The 21,839-nt window shown below is 41.4% G+C and overlaps 1 protein-coding gene across 6 annotated transcripts in view; it reads right to left on the reverse strand.

Moving 5' to 3' along the window:
* Positions 1-7,600: 7,600 nt before the first annotated feature.
* Positions 7,601-21,839, reverse strand: part of LOC131243365 (uncharacterized) — a 60,070-nt gene continuing 45,831 nt past the window's right edge. For 2 of the 6 annotated variants that reach the window (XM_058242682.1, XM_058242681.1), the window contains 4 exons: positions 12,832-12,913; positions 12,669-12,748; positions 12,488-12,587; positions 7,601-7,820 (listed from right to left, as the gene is read on the reverse strand). In XM_058242682.1, the coding sequence (XP_058098665.1) occupies positions 12,530-12,587; positions 12,669-12,748; positions 12,832-12,913 (220 nt within the window). In that variant the 3' untranslated portion in view covers positions 7,601-7,820; positions 12,488-12,529. Of the gene's footprint in view, positions 7,821-12,356; positions 12,588-12,668; positions 12,749-12,831; positions 12,914-21,839 lie in introns of all 6 variants that reach the window. The other 4 variants (XR_009170035.1, XR_009170034.1, XR_009170033.1 and 1 more) reach the window with 4 other exon arrangements.

Genomic DNA, 21,839 nt, shown 5'->3' on the forward strand with positions numbered 1-21,839 from the left:
CTCCAAAGACATTTGCAGAGCTAGTAATGATTTAGAGGAATTCGAAGATCTCGACGTTGGCTCAATCTTTAAACGAATCTAGCCTAGGATTGGGCCACGATTGAGAGGGACAGAAACATTATCTAGGTTAGGTTCGCAACCATGGTCCCATCAAGATTAAAAGAACGGGGGAACTATATCTAAATTTAATCCCATAACCGATCGATATCAGATGTTAAATCCTACTCCTATTGAAGACCGTGTGATATACATCGGATCACCATAGTAAACGACTGTGATTAAACGAAAAATGCTCCCTTAATTGAACCAATAGGGTCCTATAAGGTAGCATTTATGTGTAGGGAGTGGAAATGTGAGACCCATTCATTATGAACGTTTCAAAGATCTTCTTAGTTAAAAGCTTTCGGATTTACGGAGAAAGAATTGCGTGTTTGTAAAGCCCACACGAAGAATCCTGAAGGACCAAGAAATCCAGCGAGGGGCTATAACCGCCTTGAGAAAGCTATAAAAAGATCATATAAAGAAGAGCTGGAGGCTCCATGCTAAATACATTTATCTACATGTCTACTTTACATTCATGCATATTCTACTTTTCATAACCTTGTTCACTATTGCCTAGCGGCTCCCGCTGAAGTACGTTTATCTTAAGAGTACATTAAATATCTGCAATCTTAAGTTGCTAGATTCCTATGTCAGTTTGAGTTCCGATTCAGTTGTTCATACATTTGTCATATCCTACTAACCATCTGCGTGGATTGTTTGTTCCGATAGGCGCTTCAGGTATTTATCTTACTTATCGCATCAATTAGATTGTAAAGTATGCCGGTTGTAATAAGGCCATTACATTAATAAATCAATTGTATTTATGCTAGTCTTTATTCTGTTACGTGCAAATATTCTGCTATATTTGAGGAATATCGCATTAAAGCATTGTTGAAATAGAAAGTTTTTAAACTGCCCGTTTCTGTAATCATTGGTACAAGGTTAAAAAAAAAACTTATTAGTAAAGGCTAACCCCTTCCCTTGCTCAAATCGCCTGAGTATGACGATTGACATACACCAAATCAATAAGTCGATGGTCGAGAGGAATCTGGATCCAGGTCCAGTCTCCAATCTGTACATCTCGGCGCAGGGATACTGGCCAATTCAGTCAATATCTTTGAGTCGAGTAGACTTTGGCACGCCCATACAATCATACATGCATTCATACTTCCTATCTAGGCCCTCAGTCGCACGAGTAGATTTAACTTGCTGAATCGAGAGCACCAACCAATGCCCATCACTTCACACCTCTTGGATCTTACAAACAGTGACCTTTCACTCGATTATTGCCCATGAACAACCCAACAAAACCTTATGCATGTGACTACCATAACCCACTCTCTAGACCCAGAGAAAGGATTGCCAAAGTACCTTTTGCTGCAAGGAATCAATAAAATTGGCCTTTGATTTGGCCCAAATAGTGGTCAATTTTGACCTATATCCATTGGTCAAATTTCCTTTTCAATAAAGTGGTGGGATCTAGACCTACATCCATTGGTCAAATATCCTTTTCAATGAAGGGGTGGCAAATGGAAATGGTCCATATTAATAATGAAAGTACAGACTAACAATAGAAATGGCCCATATTAACAACATAAAACGATTAGATTTAGGCACATATGGGCCAAATCTATGGCTTGCAATGGACCATCAGAATAATCCAATATTGAGATCTAAAACTGTACCAAGGTTGAAAAACTCTTCCAGACATGGACGTAAGAGACCCACAAAATGCTGACCCTGAATGGTTGAGATCATTGTTCAAAACTGGTACAAACTGGTCCCTTTTTGAAGGACAGTTATTCATTGGTGCAGGAACGTCCAGGAATTCTAGTGATGCCAAACAGTGAAACTTGTCCAATTTCAGGAATCCAGAGTTTCTTAGATCCAAACAGGGCCTTATGGCTTGTCCCAAGTCAAGAGTATTAAGATCCTGAAGGTTTTTGTTTTTATTTATTTATTTTATTAAAATCTTGGATTTATGGTATTTGGTAGAATAAAATTCCTGAAATCCACACCTGCCTGTATGTCATGCCTTGCGAAATATGAACTTCCCAACAGGTGGGGCCCACATTGTTAGATCTTTTACCTAACAAAGCATGCAAATTTCACTCTGATGCCTCTGAAATTTGATGATCCTATTAAGAGCTTTGACCATTAATCTGGGCCATCCATCACGTGGGGGCCTACCTTAGATTCCCATCTCTTTCAAAAATCAATTGCTTGTATGATTCTAACCATGCATCCATTTTGATAATACTAGAAAAGTTCCAATCATTGATTTGGACTATGCATATAGCAGGTTCCACCTTTGGCCGCCCATTATTCTAAAAAATCATGATTCTAACCATACATCCATTTTCATAATACTAGAAAAGTTCCATTCATTGATTTGGAGTATGCATGTAGCAGGTTTTACCTTTGACTGCCCATTATTCTAAAAAATCACTTTGATTGGATGATCTAATCAATCAATGGTTAAGGATACAAGGAGAAAAGGTCCAATCATTGATCTATACCATCATCATGCCATTCCTCTCCCCAATAACACTTTGATTGAGAGATAATTACCATCCATGAATGGCTAGAAAAATGGTGAATCCATATGGATTATACTAGAAAAAGGTCTGATCCACCCGGCCGATTCATAATACAAATGGGTGGGATCTAGATACTCCTAAGCCCAGACCTAAATAGCTTGGCTTATTTTGAATTCGACCCGACTTAAATTCTAATTAGTTGGGTTTGTGATTAAAATACAGATCTGATTATTAAATGAATCGGGTCCTCGACGGGACCAGACCAATTTGTGCCCATCGCATCGAATGTTTCATTAGGATCGAACTGTTGCGATCTGTCAATTCGCCTTTCTTAAACTGATGGAAACACATTGGTCTGTTTAGATGGGTTACCAGGTATATGGTTTGATGCATCTGATTCAGATCAATAGGGAATTTTTATTATGAGAAGAAACCATGAACGAACATCGTTGTGGTTGCATTGAGGTAGCTAAGAGCGAGCTTTCTATAGGCCACTCCATAATCTTGCTGAAAGCCAAGAGAGTGCTGGGTTTTCTAAGGCATGGTCTGAAAAACTACAGGGGTTGGAAGAATGGGAATAACCGCAACGTATTAACTCTTTTAATTTTTTTAAGATTCTCGGATTCTAAAAATAACTGGATCCATTGGTGGTATATTAGCTTAATACACCAATAAATTTATCTGGACAATTATAGACTTTAAGGGCACGTTTGGATATCACCAAATAAGTTACTTTTTAAATTATGTTAAGTAATTAAGCTACATTTTTCACTTAATTTCTTTTGGTAAATATTATTGTAAAAGTAACTTATTAGTGAAAAGCTACTTATCTTAATAAGTTATTTTCTTTTTGCCTTTTCACTTATAACTTTTCTACTTTCTCACTCCTGGCGTCATTTTGAATACTATCAAATAAGTAGCTGTTTTAACTTATGGAGGTTAACAAGTTACTTTTCTAAAATAAATTAGTTTAGTTATTAAACTCAAATAAGTAGTTTTTTTAAATAAAAATATAACTTATAAAATTATTGTTTTTCATAAGATTGGAAAATCTTCCCGATGAATGGGTGGATGATCTAGTGATATCTATGTGATGATGGCTCATATCAAGGTGGTCCCACATAATGCACGATCCACATCAAAGATCCACCCTAATGATGAATGGCCCGCATCCAAGGCGAGCCTCGCATGATGGGCAACCCACATTGAAAGTGGGGCCCACATGATGGGCAACTCACATCAAAGGTGAGCTCCACATGATGGGCAATTAATAATGGTGGGCCCCACATGATGGACAGTCCATGTCAAAGCTTGGCCTAATGATGAGTGACCCATGTCTAAGGCGGGTCCCGCATGATGGGTGGCCCACATAAGAGGTGGACCCACCTGATGGACGTCCACGTCAAAGGTGGGTTCCACATGATGGACAATGGACATTGAAATGGGCCCCACATGATGGACAATAACATTGATGGTGGGCCCCACCATGACTAACATCAAAGCTGGCCCCTACCTAATGAACCACAACCAAGGTGGGCCCTAATGATGAATGACCTGCATCAAAGGCAGGGTCCACATAATGAATGATCCACATCAAAAGTTGGCCCCACATGAAGAATGTGAGGGGAACCAAATAGACTTTCTGAAAATTACTTATGATGTTGGAAACCAAATATGCTTTTTTACTTTTGAAGATAAGTATGTTGTGATTAAGTAAAAATCAAGATAAGCTACTTATGGCTAAGGAGCTTATCTAAAGAAACTTACTATCCAAACACACCCTTATTGTTCATGTCTAGGGAGGCTCTCTCATTGTAAATATCAATGGAGGCCTTACATGGTGGACTGCCTAAATTAGAGGTGGGGCTCACATGGTGGATGGTCCACATAAACGGTGAGCCCTACACGATGGACGACCTAATATTAATATGGGCCCACATATGGATAGTCCACATCAAAGGTCGGCCCATAATTATAAAAGGCCAACATCCAGAGCGGTTGATATAATGGACGATCCACTTTAAAGGTGGGACTTATATGGTGGACGATCCACATCAAAGGTAGGCTCCACATGATAGGTAATGGACATTGAAGTTGGGTTGTCTATGATGGATGACCCATATTGAGGTGGGCCCACACATGGATGATCCACATCAAAGGTTGGCCCCTAATGATGAACGTTCCACATCCAAGGTGAGCGTCGCATGATGGGGCAACCCGCATTGAAACTAGGGCACACATGGTGGGCCTCACATGATGGACGGTCCACATCAAAGGTTGGCACTAATGATGAAGTGCCCATATCCAAGGTGGGCTCCAGATGATGGATGGTTCACATCAAAGGTGGGCTCCACATGATGGGCGATGGATATTGAAGGTGGTGGACCCTATATGATGGACAATAACATTGATGGTGGGCCCCATATGATGGATGATCAATATCAAAGATGGGCCCTACATAATGAACAATGCACATAAAAGGTCGGTTCCTAATGATGAATGGCTAGCATCCAAGGTAGGCCTCACATGATGGATGGCCCACATCAAAGGTGGGGCCCACCCAATGAACAATGTACATCAAAGGTTGGCCCCAAATGATGGTTGGTGGATGTGAGGGAGACTAAACAAACTTGAAAAATAATTATTTATGATGTTAGAAGCCAAACATGCTCTTCTACTTTTTGGTTGATAAGCATGTTGTTTACAAAATATACTTATCTACTTAATGAGTATAAACTAAGATAAGCTACTTATGGCATAAGTAACTCATCTTAAGTAACTTAAGATCCAAACACCCCCTAAGGCCTGTTTGGATGCCACCGAATAATAACCTTTTCTAGTTGCAATAGTAGATAAGTAACTTAAGTTTGGTTTAAGATCAATTATAAATAACTTTTAAAGATTGGTTTAAGATCAATTATAAGTAACTTTTTTACTTGAAACTAACCGCTAAAGCGTAATAAGTAAAAAATGATGAGCTACTTAAGGCATGAGTAGCTTAAGTACCTTATTATCCAAACACCCCCTAAGATAAAAAGGACTTTTAAGTGTTTGAATGATAAGTTACTTGTACCCCAAGTAACTCATCTTGGTTTCTGCTTAATCAGTAGATCAGCATATTTGGTCAGTATCCAAAAAGCACATTGGGTTATTAAAACACCAAATCTAGTAATGTGGTGACAGTGGGGCCTGCGTTAATGTATAGGTTATATATCTACTCTGTCCATCCGTTTTCCCCAGCTCATTTTAGGGTATTGGCTCAAAAATGAGTCAGATCCACATCTCAAGTGGACCACACCATAGGAAACAGTGGTCATTGAATACCCACCATTAAAAACTTCCTAAGGCCGACCATATTGTTTATTTGCCATCCAACCTGTTGATAAGGTCACATAGACATGCATTCGATCATTATGTTTCCTATGGTATGGTTCACCTGAGTTTTGGGTCTGATTCATTTTTGGGCTCATGCCCTTGAGTGGGCTAGCAAAATGAATGTATTCAACACATACATCAAAGTGGGTCCACCTCACTGGACGTGGATTACTGGGTGAACCCAACTCCACGTGTCTAAAGGTCCACCGTGATGTTTCTTAGAAATCCACCCCATCCATCCATTTTACCAGATCATGTTAGGAGGTGGGCCCAAAAATGATGTAGATCCAAAGCTTAACTGGGCCACATTGAAGGAAACAATGGAAATTGAACAACCACCATTGAAATCTTTCCGAGGTCCACTGTGATGATTAAATGAAGAAACGGATGGAGAGGTGGATATTTCAAAAAAATAAATGTGGGCCTCATGGCTATTTCAACAGTGGAGGTTCAATACCACAATTTCAAGTAGTGTGGCTCACTTGAGTGTTGGATTTACCTCATACTTGGGCCCACAGCCTAAAATTAGCCAATGAAAATGGTAGACATGGTGGATTTTTCAAAAACATTATGGTGGGACACTACAATTTTTTGAGCTCCTCCGATCTAAGGTGGGGTTTAATAATACTTTTTTCAAGTTGTGCGGCCCACCTAAGTATTGGATCTTCATTATATCTGAACACACTAATTAAAATGAGCTAGAAAAACTGGTGAATGTAGTGGATTTCTCAGGAACATTATAATGAGCCACACAACAATGGGTACAGTTTGAACAATGGGTGTTCAATACCATTGTTACAAGTTGTGTGGCCCACTTAAGTGTTAGACCTATCTTATATTTAGGCCCACCCCTAAAATGATATGAATAAAATAGTTAACAGAGTGGAGTGGATTTCTTGAAAAACATCACAGGATGTATTTCCCAACATGGCATATCCATTCATTAGGTTCCAAAATGTGAAAACCCCTTTAAGTTACCTTTCGTAAGTTGAAAATCCAAACAGGCCCAAAGAAAGAAAGGACCTTTTATTAAATGCTAACCATTTAAAAAGATTCTCATCACCCAAATTTTCAGGAGTCTCTTTATTTTACCACTTTCTGACTAGCCCATTAGCCTATTTCTGAAAATGATGAAAATATCCTTAAGTGATCATACTTTTGCATACACTGATATAAGAATTGATCTAAATTATTGCTCACCATCTTGGAATAGTCCGGATCATTGTCCACCTATTCTTCAACTGTATGGATTGTTGTCCACCATCTTGGAATGATCTATCCATGTACTTGTGAAAAATCCAGATAGTTTCTCACCAACTCTTGAATGGTCCAAATCGCTAGTTGTGTTGAACTATTAAAATGTTCTCTTGAAATCGTCCACATTGCTGTCCACGTATTTTTCTAGATCACTGCCACAGTTATAGGGCTTTTTTTATTTTTATTTTGGTCATTTTAGAAACAGGCTAATGACTGTTATTGGAATTGATAAGTGGTAAAATAAAGACTCAAAATTTGGGTGGTGATATCTAAAGATATTTGTAAGGTTGTCTTGTCTAATTAGGCCAACAAGGACGGGGGGGCATTTCATAGAAAAACCAAAAAAGAAAAGAAAAGTACTTAGCGCCAAACAATCGTTGTCCACATGAAGAAGTAAGCATGATGATTTCTTGCTTGTATCCTAGATGGTGGAAGTGTACTGAGAACATGGTGTACAACTGTCAGCAATGTATTTGAAATTCCATTAATCCATCTCTTGATATCAACCCTGAATAGAAAAGGTACCTTGGGGGAGCAAAGAATCATATGAGAGGTTGTTAGAATGTACATCGGTTGCCCACTCAACTGCTGCAGAGCTTTCAAAACCTGAAAAAAAAACATGCAAAGATTACTTGCGACTCGAATGCTTTACCACTGTTACTCTTTCACAAGGAATTTTGACTGCTGTAATTAAACTAAAATAGTGCTTATGCATAGAATCCTTGAGCGGGTTTGTACAAATGGGGCCCATGGTTGAGTGATGCAGACCCTTGATCTTTCGGTTCCCACAATAAATGTCCATGATTTGGCTGTTGATGGGTACCCAAACCTGTGGGTAACCAATGGACCCAACCTGATTTTAATGTGATCGGATCCCATGTGTTTGGACCTGTTAAGAGTTTGGATTGGGTTTGGGTCTCACTTTTTTGGCCCGGTTAAAAATTGGGTCTAGATGGGTTTAGGTTGGGTCCATCACATGGACTGGGTTCAAGTCAAGTTGGGTTGGGTTTAGTCAGGTCTGGTTGGTTTTTTACAGTACAATTATATATACACATGCATATACACATCATGTGAGATGAGTTCTCAAGGAGTGTTCACTAGTTCTCGTGAGAAACGGTTCGCAGGTGAGCATTACTATATATATATATATATATATATATATATATATATATATATATATATATATAGTAGTGGTCTCCTGCGCACGTCCTGCAAGAGACTTCCGTGCGCACCAAGGCGGACTTGCTTAGAGGGTATAGCCAGGGTGTGCTCCATCATATTGTATTCATGGAATCCACTCTGCCCATTATTGTAGGACAGGCTAAAATTAGCGCTGAGGCTCATCAATCAGTTATATTCATGATTTAGGTGTGGCAAACAAAGGAAACAATGGAAAAGGGAGTAACTGCCATTGAATTTGTACTGGGCCTACCATGATGTTTATGTGAAATCCACTTCAACCAGTATTCACCTAGTGAAGATTCATACATCTGAACCAAAATTTATGGCCGGAAGTGATTTATGTGGCCCACACTGAGTGAAACAGTTTACATGGCAGACATCCCCTTCACTGTTTCCTCTATACATGTGGATGATGTTTGAGCCCTGTTACCAAATTGTCATCACATGCCATATGTTTGGAGTGGATTTCACTTACACATCACATTAGGCCACCTCCACCCCTCCCTCATTTTTCCCACTCATCTCTGCATGTTGACCAAACGGCCTGCCAGCATAAACTTCTCTGTGGGTAGGTGCTGGAAGCATAATGTGGGCCCCACTATAATATATGTATATTTTATCCACCGTTCATCCCTTTTTTCATATCATTTTAGGGCATGACCTCAAACATGAGAAAGATCCAATTCTCAAGTAGACCACACCACTGGAAAAGGCGGGGATTAAATGACCCCCATTAAAAATTTCCATGGAGGCCTTACAAGTTTTCTACTAAGCTGATATTTGTGTTTTCTCTTCATCCAGGTTTGTATGACTTAATCAATACAGTCCACCTAAGAAGTTTTTAATGCTGGGCGTTCAATCACCACTGTTTTCATGTGGTGTGGTCCAGCTAACATTTGGATCTGGCTCAGTTTTTAGCTAATGCTGTAAAATGAGTATGATAGGATAGATGGACAGCTTGGATAAAACAAATAGGTTATTTCGAGGCCATGACCACCGGCTAGCAATCCATGTCCATTAGTAGGCAATCCACGTCGAGGGGGGTGTTGTGATGAGTATGTGAAGTCACCCAAATACCTGATCTAGGCGGGTAATATGAGTAGAAACAGTGCACAGGGGAACCTACCATCCAAATGTTTTCGCTTGGTGTGGCCCACATAAATCACCCATGGGCCTAAATTTTTTCCCCCTCTGCATGCATTTTCACGAATCAACTAATGGTTGGAGTGGATTTCATGTACATATCACGGTATACCCTGTAAAGATTCAACAATAGGCATTCACTCTCCCACTGTTTCTCATAGTGTGGTTCACCTGAATCACGAATATTTCTGTTTTATTACCCTTACTGCTAAATTTATATTACAAACCAAATGATTGGAATAGATTTCATGAACTTATCATGGTGAGGCCCACCTCATCCTGCCCAACCCTACCCATCTAAGTGAGTCAGCCTAGGTGCGCAGGAGACCACCACACACTCTCTCTCTCTCTCTCTCTATATATATATATATGGGAAAAGGTACTATGCGCTCGACCTCACGATTTCGTCCCATGAGGTCGAGCTGTGTGGGCCCCACCGTGATGCATTTCGAACATTTACCCCATCAGTCAGATGCACCATTCCATCATGGGCCTAGGTCTCAAAAATCAAGTCAATCTGTGACTTGTGTGGGCCACACCACATACAGAAGTGGGGAGGGGCCGTGCACAATTAAAACATTCATAATCATTTTTTGGGCCCACCGAGATGTGGATTGCAAATCCAGCCCATCCATTATGTGTGTCCCACTTGGAAGAGGGTTTAGACCAAGTTTTAGCAGCATTAAAAACTCAAGTGGGCCCCACCAAGTGCTTTTATATGTTTTAACGGTGTCTTCCCATGATTTTAGATGGTATGGCCCACTTGAGTTCCGTATACGGGTGATTTTTGGCATATCCCATAATTTAGAGGGGACCCATCAAATGCACGGTGTTGATGGTCGAAACGTGTCACGGTGGGGCCCACACAGCTCGACATCACGGGAGCTTATCGTGAGGTCGAGCGCATAGTACCTTTTCCCTATATATATATATAACATAATGATGATTTTAGAAACAAAATAAGGTTTCCTAAGCCACATACTTGTAAGAGTCCATTTACATGCCATACACATGTCATAGTGGCACATGTGTGCACGATCAAAGTGGCTGTCAATGGGTGCCCAGACCCACGGGTACCCAATGGACCTGAACTGATTTTAATGGGTTTGGGTCCCATGTGTTGGACCCATTAAGAATTTGGGTCAGATTTGGGCCTCACATTTTTTTGTCCTGGTTAAAAATTGATCTAGTTGGGTTTTTGGTCAGCTCCACCACAAGGACCGGTTAAAGTCAGGTCAGGTTGGGTTGGGTTTTTATAATTTAACAGATACTAATGATTTTAGCAACAAAATGAGGTCTCTTAAGCTACACACTTGTAAGAGAGTTCATTTACACCATGCACGTCAAAGAGGCACATGCGCGCGCGAACTAATCCATCCATTGGGTGGGCCGAATCATGTAAACGCTCTTATTTTTCCCAAACCCAACTTGAAGCCTAGACAAAAAGACCCAATGGGTACCCAGACCTAATTGGATCTAGGTCCAACTATTCAAGAGCTAGAGCAGGACCCACAACTGAAAGGGTTTGAAGATTAGGTACATGCACACACAAATGCAAGGATTGTCATTGACATCGTCTAAGCCTGATCCCAATTAAGGGCTAGACCTTTAATTAGACCATAGGTCATCAAGTCTTTTCTTACTACCTTCATCCACATCCTTTTGGGCCTCCCCCTTGCCCTTTTAGAGCCTTCACTTGCACAAACTCACTCCTAGCCAATGCGCTTCTTGGTCTCCAAGTTTACTTTCCCTCATCTTATTACCTATTGGTATACTTCTCTCGAACGCATTCATTTCTAATTCTATCCTTCCTCGTCTTGTCACTCATCCATCTCAACATCCTCAATTCAGCTACACTCATCCTATGAACATGTTCTTTACTACTTAAACATTCTGTCCCATAAAGCATGGCTGGTCTTATAGCTATCTTATAAAAATTCGCTTTTAGTTTGAGTGGAACACAACAATCATATAAAACTCCGGAGGGACGTCACCATTTCTTCCACCTAGCTTGAATTCTATGGGCAACATCCTTTTCAATCTCTCCACTCTCATTAACTATTGACCCAAAGCATTGAAAGTGATCATTTTGGAAGACTTCTTAGTCAACAACCTTAACTAAACCCTCGTTTTCACTACTATTATTATTATAATTACACCCTATATACTCTACTTTAGTCTGACTAATTTTAAATCTTTAGATTCTAAAGCTTCCCTTCATAAATCTAGCTTTGTGTTTATGCCCTCTTAGTCTGGTCAATCAAACTATGTCATATGAAGACAACATACACCATGGGATCTATTCCTGCAAATGCTATCTGCAATTTATTTATTTGTGTGTGCGGCGGGGGTGGGGGTGTTGCTAGTGCTCCCACCTTTATTCAGCCCCTGAAGCTTCTAAATGCCATGTGGGATGCCCATTCATCAATAGGGACGGTGCATTCAATGGTACTATAGGGAGCAAGCCATGGTGCAAGAGTCACACCAATTGGACAATTGTAAACTTTCGAATGAGGTCCTTTGTTACCACCTTCTGTTTACAGGCCATAGATCACATGATTAGAATCATCAAACCAAAGTGCTACTTTGGAAGCATATACAATATAAAGTGCGATCTATCGAACAATTGTTTCAAGACGATGATTGGACCTATTCTGTTTCTCAGCTCAATTTAATTGTCAATTTTTCATGCCATTGAATGGATGTTTAGGATCATTTGATTGGTCTGATTTTTGTACCATGGCTTGCAAATGGTCTAAATTAACAATATGTCATACCATGTGCCATTTAAAATCTTTGGGGACGTTGCTAACATACTCATGAAGGTGGGGACATTAGGCCGTGAGTGCATGTCCTCTCCACTGGTGAAGGGTCGAGTAAATTCTCCTCTCGACAAAAAATTAGCACTGTGCCAGTTGAGTGTGGAAATGGAGAAGCAAAAGCAGAACCTCATCTGTGCCTGGGTGGCTCTAGCTGATCGTGGCCCGCCCTCATACGTATATTCCCAATCCAATCTCTTTTGGATCCGTCTCCACCATCCATGGAGGCCTGTTGTTGAACGAAAATTGAACAGATTCAGAGCAGGAAGATAAAAAAGGAAGGTCTGGACAGGTGTCAAGAGCCTTTTACTTGTTCATGACAAAATTGATTGTTCCTTGTGCTGCACGTTCGAGAAGTAATTGTCTTGCCTCGATTGCAATTCCTTCTGGCTGTGGTAAAAAATGTAATTAGAGCTTACTAAGCCAGAGCTATCATGGTTGTGTATTGGGTGCATTTTTCATGATGGAGTTACCTCTTCTGGGTACCAAACACCAGGCTCTGTGCTTCCCTCAAGAACTGCCAATGCGAATGCTGCCGTTGCAGATCCAACTGATCTGAAAACACAGATTATTGCACATGTAAAAGTTGGTACCTATGCAAGTAATTCTATCACTCCAATTAAGGAGAACTCAAGACGGACCAGCATGTGCACGTACGGAGCTTAATAGAAGAGAGCTGAAACCTAGGATCTTGTTTAGGGCTGGGCTCCTCATGTAAAGGCAGCTAAAGCTGATTCTGTTTCTTTTTGTGGTGTCTTAGTTCTAAGTTGTATTATTTTCCTGCCTTTGGGTCGGCGTTCTAATTAATTTGTTCTATCTAAAAAAAACTAGGATTGATGTGGGTACCAAAGCTATGGACGCTTTCACAGTTTCATTTGAGTATCACCACTTTAAGGGGTCAAACATCCCAATTGCATGTGTGGGACGGCCAAGCTGTGCATCAGTTGGGCCCTACTATTGTAGATGAACTGGTCTAAACATCAGGCCGGTCCAATCATCAGACAGACAATGTGCTCATCGAATGTTGACTATAGTTTTGACATTGTCCATTGTTTCTTACGTGTAGTCCATCTGACGAATTGACTAGCCTAATTTGCAGGCTAGGTCATCTATATGATTGGATCCACCTTATACAGAATATGTGATGCAATCCACAGCATTAGGGAGCCTTGTCAGGGAAATCCAACTGTTGGATGTCCGTTCAATGGTTAGATCATCCAGATGTACCATCTAATATGAACAATGGGTTTATTCTAGTGGTCTTTGGATTTCGAGTGAGCAGCAATGGCGCAGTAGGGTTCATGGTGACAAACGCTTCAAATTGGTGTGCTTTGATCATGATTTGGCCAATGGATGGCCTGAATTTGGATGTGCATATTTATGGTTTGGTTTGTGATGACTGCTATTTTTTGGCATGAAGACTGTTATGCTTTGGGGGTAATAAGCATGGTAACTGTTTATGTATTGAGCATGATAATTATGAGGGAATGTTATGTTTTGGACATTTATATCTAGAGGGGCCTATATATATATATTATTATTCTCTTTGAAGCTTTAGGGTTGAGACTACTGGTGCTCCCTTCCCTTTTAGGTATGCATGTTGAGAACATTAGTGCTCTTTGAAGCACCATATTTGAGGCCCGATCAGGGTTTCCCAATGGTCAGACCACATCAGTATGTTCCAGTTTGGATTTACCCACATGAGGGCTTAACAAGTTCTTCTCATTAAACAATAAAATAATTAACGAACCATTGGTCCAATTGCCAGATGGGTAGAGCATCATCATCATCATTAGCTAAGCCTGATCCCAACTAATTGGGGTCAGCTGCTTGATGGGTTGAGATCGAGATAAAATTCTAGGTGGGAGTTCTAGAAGCAAGTACCAGTTGTTAAAGAAACCCAGTGTGATGTGGAAGTTCAAGAATAGCTAAAAAGAGGAAATTACATATGCATAAGTACAGAGATGATAAAAACCTTGTCATATGAACAATGTCACCCTAAGCATATCCTGGTAATTTCATATTAATATTGATTTAGTCCACCGTGCTGGGTCTGCTTATCTTTGAATTTGTCTTACAGTGTCTGTTTTTTTTTTTTTTTTTAAAGTTGACAAAATTTTTATTAGAAAGCTCGCAAAAAATGAGCAAAGAAAACAACACCAACTACATCCATCTAGGCCCAACTCTCTAAGAATCCAGAGATTCTTCTAACAATCTCCTCAGCCCTAGGCTGGATATTTTGAAAGCAACAAACATTCCTCGCTCTCTAGATAGCCTAAAACACCGCCAGAATGAGAAGCCTCCACCTAGCTTTATCGGTTTTCCCAACTGCTCCCCCTTGCCATGCCCAAAGAAGATCTACCGTTTCTGGCATCGCTCAAAGCACATCGAATAATGATAAAAAAATGACTCCACACCTTGGTAGCAAGGGGGCAATGGATCATCAGGTGATCGATAGTCTCTTCATTTGCCATACACATGAAGCAAATGTTAGGAAGAATTATTGCTCGTCCACAAGTTGTCTATTGTAAGAATTCTTTGCGACTGACCAACCAAACGAACACTGCTACTTGAGGAGGGGCCCCCGTAGTACCAATGATGAAATGGATGTGGAGGAGAATGCTGCCCAAGATTGGAGACCATGCCAAACAACAACTTGACCGAAACGTTCCTAGACGCATTTCTGGCCCACACCATGGAATCCTGCTCTTGCAACTCGACCTTGATGTACCTTAGGGCCTCAAGGAGTTTAGAATATTCCTCATACTCAAAATCTAACAAATTCCTGTGGCAAGGAGGCACCCACAGTACCGAACACCCCAAGATCGAGAAGCATTCAGCAACTGAGATTTACAGTTTGGGAGCAAGGTTAGCAATTGTAGGAAACCTGGATTGCAGCGCTTGATCGCCACACCAAGTATCTACCCAAAATTGAATACGATGCCAGTTGCTTACCAAGAATAATATGCCACTGTGGACATGATGCTTGGTAGCCACGTCTGCCTTCCAAATAGCGGGCGCTCAGAACAGAGAAGAAGATTTCACAAACCAACTGCTTTCCTGAGTTCCATACTTACTAGCCACCACATCCCTCCACAATTTCCCTTCCTTCAACCCGAATCTCCACACCCATTTGCCAAGCAAAGCCACATTCATATCCCCTAACGGTTTAATGCCTGCACCACCTTCCTGAATTGGTATGTAAACCTCATCCCACTTTAGAAGATGGAACTTCGTCCCCTCATTTGCACCTGACAAAAAAGATCCTCACCTGAACCTTTCCAATCTGAAAGGACTGACTTTGGGCATTGAAATAGCGACATGAAGTAAATGGGCATGTTTGAAAAGGAAGTCTTGATAAGCATCAACCGACTTCCCAAAGACAGTCCTATCTTTCCAACTTGCAAGCTTTCTATAAATTCTTTCAATCACCCGATCCCAAAGGTGAGTAGGAGGCTTCCCCAAGCACAAAGGTAAGCCAAGATAGGTGGTGGGAAAGGAGCCGGTTTTGCACCAAAAAAATATCCACAAAGTCTTGCAACTCTTCCTCTCCTATATGAATGCCTAGAAGCACCGACTTTACCACCTTAACTTTCAAAACCGAAACTGGCTCAAAACAAACAATCCACTTTCAAATATCATCAACTGCATTTGGCTCTGCCTCACAAAAAAAGAAGAAAAAAAGAAGAGTGTCATCTATGTATTGCAGATGAGAGACATGAAGCCCATTTCTAGCAACTTGGAAACCTTGAAACAATCCAAACTCCACTTCTCTAGTAAGAATTGCGCCGAGAGCTTCCCCAATGACCACAGGCAAGTATGGAGATAGAGGGTCCCCCTACCTTAATCCTCTCAAGGACCTGAAGAAACCTTTAGGAGACCCGTTAACGAGAATGGAATAGGCAGGAGATTGGACACAGGCCTTCATCCAACCCCTCCATTTCTGACCACAACCCAATCTCCCAAGCATATAATCCAAGACCTAATCAACATGATCGTAGGCTTTTTCTAAGTCTAGTTTGCACACTATCCTGCTTTCCTTCTCTCTAAATCTTGCATCTATGCACTCGTGTGCAATTAATGCATTGTCTAGGATTTGACGACTAGCTATGAAGGCTCCTTGATTAACCGAGATAACTTTCTCTAACAGTTTCTTGAACATAGCTACCGAAATCTTATAAGGCGCTCCAATAAGGTTGATTGGTCTGAAGTACTTCAACTGTTCGACTCTTTCAACCTTTGGAAGCAATATAATAAAGGTGTTCCAAAACGGTATCATTATGATACGGGCTGTAATGGCCGTTACGACCCCCGTATCGGCTGTTATGACCCTTTTTTTACTTTTTGAAAAAAAAAACTGTTACATGACTGTTATGGGGCCGTGTTTTGTCTGTAACGGCCGTTTCAACCCCATAATGCGTCATGGTTATGACCGTTGCTGTTGAGGGTCGAATATTGTATATCAGACCCCGATTACTGCCTGATTTTACGTACACGATAATGCCTAATATTATAATTTAATCGTGTTTTTGTTGCAGGATGTAATAAGGAGCTTTGATTGAAAAAGAGTATTAAAAGCATGAATTTAATGCTCCGAAGTCACCAGAGTAAGGAATGGACTCCAAGGGACCGAGATCGATGGATAAACACGTCAGAGATTCGAGAAAATTGAGAAACTGAAGCTTAAGTGGCCTGAAAGTTAGTCAGAATGCAAGATCACAGGGTTTCCACCATCCACTCGGCTCGAAACTTCATACATGGCCTGAGGACCATAAATTAACCGTACACGTCAAATTTCAGCTATTAGATCCTTGTGGAAGTGGCCCAATAGAGAGATCAGCGGATAATAACCATTAAGAAAGCATCTTGGACATCCTTGGGAGATCTGGATCCAAATTGAACTGATGGAAAGAGCACGAAAAACGGTGGATATTTGTCAAATTTCACTTCTTTTGGATGGTGCAATCAGGAGATACTGACGGCAGAAGATATAACAAAACAGAATGGCAAATCTGTAAATAGATGTGCCATGCATGGCTTACGTGAAGCCCATTGTTTTTTTAAACGGTAAATGTTGTCCATACATTGGTTAAGCGTGTGGCCCACCCTGAAGTCAGATCTACTTTAAACTGGAAGCCATGGGCTAACACTATGTATAGGAGCTGATGGAGGGAGTGGATCTCCAAGAATGTCATCATAAGTGGGCCCCACCAATTTTTTGTACAAAACATGCAAATAGTAAAAAAACGTCCAGTGACGTACGTGCCTGTGATTGAGTTTTTACAGTGAGCTCCATCCATCATCCTTTTTCATGATCTGGACCGTCCAATGTGTCCTAGAGGGGTGGCTTGACCCTCTCCTAGGTGGAGGAATTATAGAAGATAGCATGAAGCGGATTTCAACCATTCAAACGGAGGACAGACGACTAGAAGATCCGGTACCATGGGCCGCATCAAACTCGAGACCAATCAGCCTGTCCCGAACGGTTTTCCGAGGAGAACACAATGGACGTGGTGGATTTCTCGTCTGACACTGATTTTGGGCCCCACCATCGAAACAGCGCAAGTGCCATCCGCAATCCCTGTTTTAGCGCCGGACACTGGGCGTTCCTTTTTTGGCCATTGCACGATCATGGCAATGATCGGATAGAAGATCTGATCCGTCTATCATGTAGCTCATTCAAAAACGTCCCAAGGGATGTTGATTTTACGGACAGATTGCAAGGAAAATGGGAGTTTGGAGGCTCCGAATTTGACTGCGTAAGGGTCATTCACGCCATCGACTTTCCAGTTCGGTGAACTGCTGTGCGTAAAGACCTCTTCCGCAGCCTATTTCTTTTGGGACTCCACAGCAGCTCCAAAGGAGTCCTTTCATCTTTAAAAAGGAGGAGACGTGCGGGAGAGAAGGGTAATTTTCAGGCGGACGGCTGGAGCGTGTGGAGGGAAGTTTGGCATGGGCAGCCGTGGAGGCCAAGAGAGAGGGGGAGAGGTGGCACGTGAGTTTGGCTTGGCTGGAACAAGGAGGACGATTGAAAGGGAGATGGGAACGTGAAGACAGGGAGGAGAGAGAGAAGTTTTTTTTTTACTTTCCTTGCTGTGGTTTTTCTTTCCTATTCTTTTTCTTTTGTTTATTTGTTTATTTGTTTATTTTAGCCCATTTATGTGTGGCTAAACCCCTTAGCTAGGGCTAAGAGGTGAAGCCTGTAGCGAGATGGGAGATACTATTTCAAGCTTTTAACTTAAATTCATAAACTGAATTTGATTTGTGTTGATTATTAAAGGAATGTTTTTCTTAGTCTTTAATGATCTGTTGTGACTAAAATTACAATGGGTCTGCAATGGCTTTGAATATTTCTTTTTCCCTTTTTGATGTTTATGACGTCAGGAAGCCCTGTTGTTCACCATCGTCTCCTAGGCATGGTTGGATGATGGTACCCTTCCTAACTTTCATGCACTGTTGATTGGTTGGTAATTAGTTTAATCTTGTTGTTTACTTTGTCTCCTGGGCATGGTTAGATGATGGAATCCATTCTAATTCATATACCTTTCATCTCTTGAAAACCAGATCAAGTAAAGTTCAGTTTAAATTTCATAATTCCTGATGCAGGCATAAGATCTCCCTGATCCCTTCAAGTGGATCCTCTGAATCCCTAGTTTCCACTCCTCTAAATTCCTTAAGTTTTACATTAATCTCTCACCATTATTCATCAATTTATATTTGATTTAGATTGCATCTTAGGCTAGTTCTATTTCTAGTTAGTTTCAGGAAACGTACAAGTTTCAGTCCCTGTGGATTCGACCTCGGTCTTACTGAGTTTATTACTACATCACAACCCTATACTTGGGGAGTGAACAGTTGCCATTATATAAAGGTTGTCATGTAACCGATTTTGAATACCTTGAACATAATAAAGGATGCCTCCATCGTGGTGAACAACTGATGCAGGACATGAAAATTAAATATGATATGCGAGATTTCAGGCTTAAGATCACGTTAGTTCAGAAACAATTACACAAATTCCATATCCCACATGAAAGTCCAAACATTCAATTAAGGGGAATCTATGCGGGTCAAGGCCTACACATGATAGGGTTAGATCAATAAAAATTATGAACCAAACGATACTCAAAGATAAGAAATAATCTTCCACACATGCATAGTAATCAGTCCCTAATCCAAGGGATTCACCAATTTTAAATCAATGAACTCTAGGGTAAGAAAAGGGGCATAAAATTGGAGATTTGAGTAATTTAGGGTTAGGTTTAGGGATTTTGGGTGAAAGCGGCGTGAAAGAGAGGAGAGAGACAAACTAGAGAAGTACCGCACACGTGGACAACAACAATGGCCCAGATGAACATGCGTGTGATCTTGGCCGCACGTGTGTGAGGCCCACTATTTAGAAAAAGGCCACCTTGGCCCTGATCGGCTAGGGATGGACTCCAAAATCCCCAAATCTCAGCTTGATCCGATGTACGATTTGTGCATGGTGCTTCGCTGAAGTTTCAGCCCTCCTGTATGGCCAGATTTTGAAATTCTACTATGGAGAGGAGAATCGCTGCAACAGATGATTGATTCGAAGTGTAGATGATGGGGTGAGATGAGAAGAAGGGATGGTAGAAAATGGGTAGTAGAGATGGCGATGGATGGGGGCGAATCGGGATGATGTGGTTTCGCACCGCTATAGTTAACCTTTCGATGAAGGGAGGGCTTCGCACCCAATTAGGCTTTACAACTCAGAGAGTAGGAAAACGCATAATTTTTATTAATCTTCAACGAATGAAAAAAGCTAAAAGGGTTGCCTATTTATAAGAAAACCCTATACCCCAAAACTCGCGCCATGTGCGTAACCTATTATTTGGCGATGAAGTAAACCAAAAAAAAAAACTAATCAAAGAAATCTAAAGTGTCCATGATGTTCTAAATAACATTAATAAGCAAAATCTAAAATATGAAATCAATCTGACTAGTGGGCCACGATTATGAGATCCCATGATGGGCTTTTATTGACTAACGGGCCTACTCTTTTGAATCAAAACTTCGTCTTCTAGCTAGGAGGCCCTCTTTGGATGTCGTCATTGATCCAGATCAATGGTGGGGCCCTCTTTCTTCTGGCGTATGAGTGTAGGGAGGGTGGTGTGCGTGCACGTGTGGACGACGTGCGCCCCATCAATTCTCTTCGCCTGCGAAGATTTCGCCACTGGCGAAATAAAACTCTTGAATCGCTCCGAGATGTATGGATCAAGTCTCTGAAGCTCATCCTCAGCGAGCCATGTATGGGTTGAAGCTAGACGTGACTTCCACTTGACCAGGTACTTCTGAAACCCGCCGTCCGACGTAGAAACTATCTGATGGTCCAGGATATCCTCTATTTTCTCTTTGGGTGTGTGAAAATTAGGTATAGGAGGCAGAGGCTGAGAAGAAATGTCAGGAAGAGTACGTATGGGAGGTAGAGGTTGGGAAAATGGGTTGGGACGGGTAGGTATGGGAGGTAGAGGCTGGGAAAATGGGTTGGGACGGGTAGGTATAGGACGTAGAGGCTGGAAAAATGGGTCGGGATGGGTAGGTATGGGAGGTAGAGGCTGGGAAAATGGGTTGAGACGGGTAGGTATGGGACGTAAAAGCTGGGAAAATGGGTCGAGAATGGTAAGTATGGGATGTAGAGGCTGGGAAGAAAGGTCAGGAAGAGTGGGTATGAGAGGTAGAGGCTGGGAAAATGGGTCGGGAAGGGGCCATGGTTCAAGGGATAAATATGAGGAATGAAGACGGGTAGGCGAAGGGCCGGACAAAGTATCAGTCGTCCCCTAAAAAGTAACTAGATCATCCACGTTGAATATGAAACTAATTCCCATAGAAGGTGGAAGATCTACCTCATATGCATTGAGACCGCTTCGTTTTATAATTTTGAAGGGTCCACCGCTACGCGTGTGTAACTTACGAACGGCCCCCGGAGGGTACCGCTCAGGCCAGATGCGGACTATCACAGAGTCCCCAATATTGAATTCTTTGAAACGTTTATGTTGGTTTGCAGAAAATTTGTAATGTTCATTACTAGTAGTGATCTTCTGCCTGATTTCTTGATGCCATGAATGAATGTGATGCGCAAAAGACTCTACAGGCTCTGACACCCTATGTGACAGTGACATAGGGACAAGATCAATAGGTTTCCCAGGTTTATAAATAGTAACGACTTCATAAGGACTGAGACCTGTGGACCTATCGACAGAACTATTAAACGCAAACTCGGTTGTAGGTATTACGGTGTCCCATGTTCTGGTGTGCTTTATATCCCTCCTAGGGAAGACTCATTCGGTAGATCATCAGGAAAGACATCACGTAACTCATCCATTATCGGAATGGCCTCAGTGGGAACTCTACACTAACCTCTGGTGCACTCTCTCCAGCCACAAGGCCGCACATGTCGTACCCCTCAAAATAGTGGTCTTGATGTCTCTCATGGGGTGGGTGCACGGGTGCATACCAA

This window comes from Magnolia sinica, chromosome 4 (assembly GCF_029962835.1).
Source record: "Magnolia sinica isolate HGM2019 chromosome 4, MsV1, whole genome shotgun sequence".
In the NCBI taxonomy this organism is placed as follows: Eukaryota; Viridiplantae; Streptophyta; class Magnoliopsida; order Magnoliales; family Magnoliaceae; genus Magnolia; species Magnolia sinica.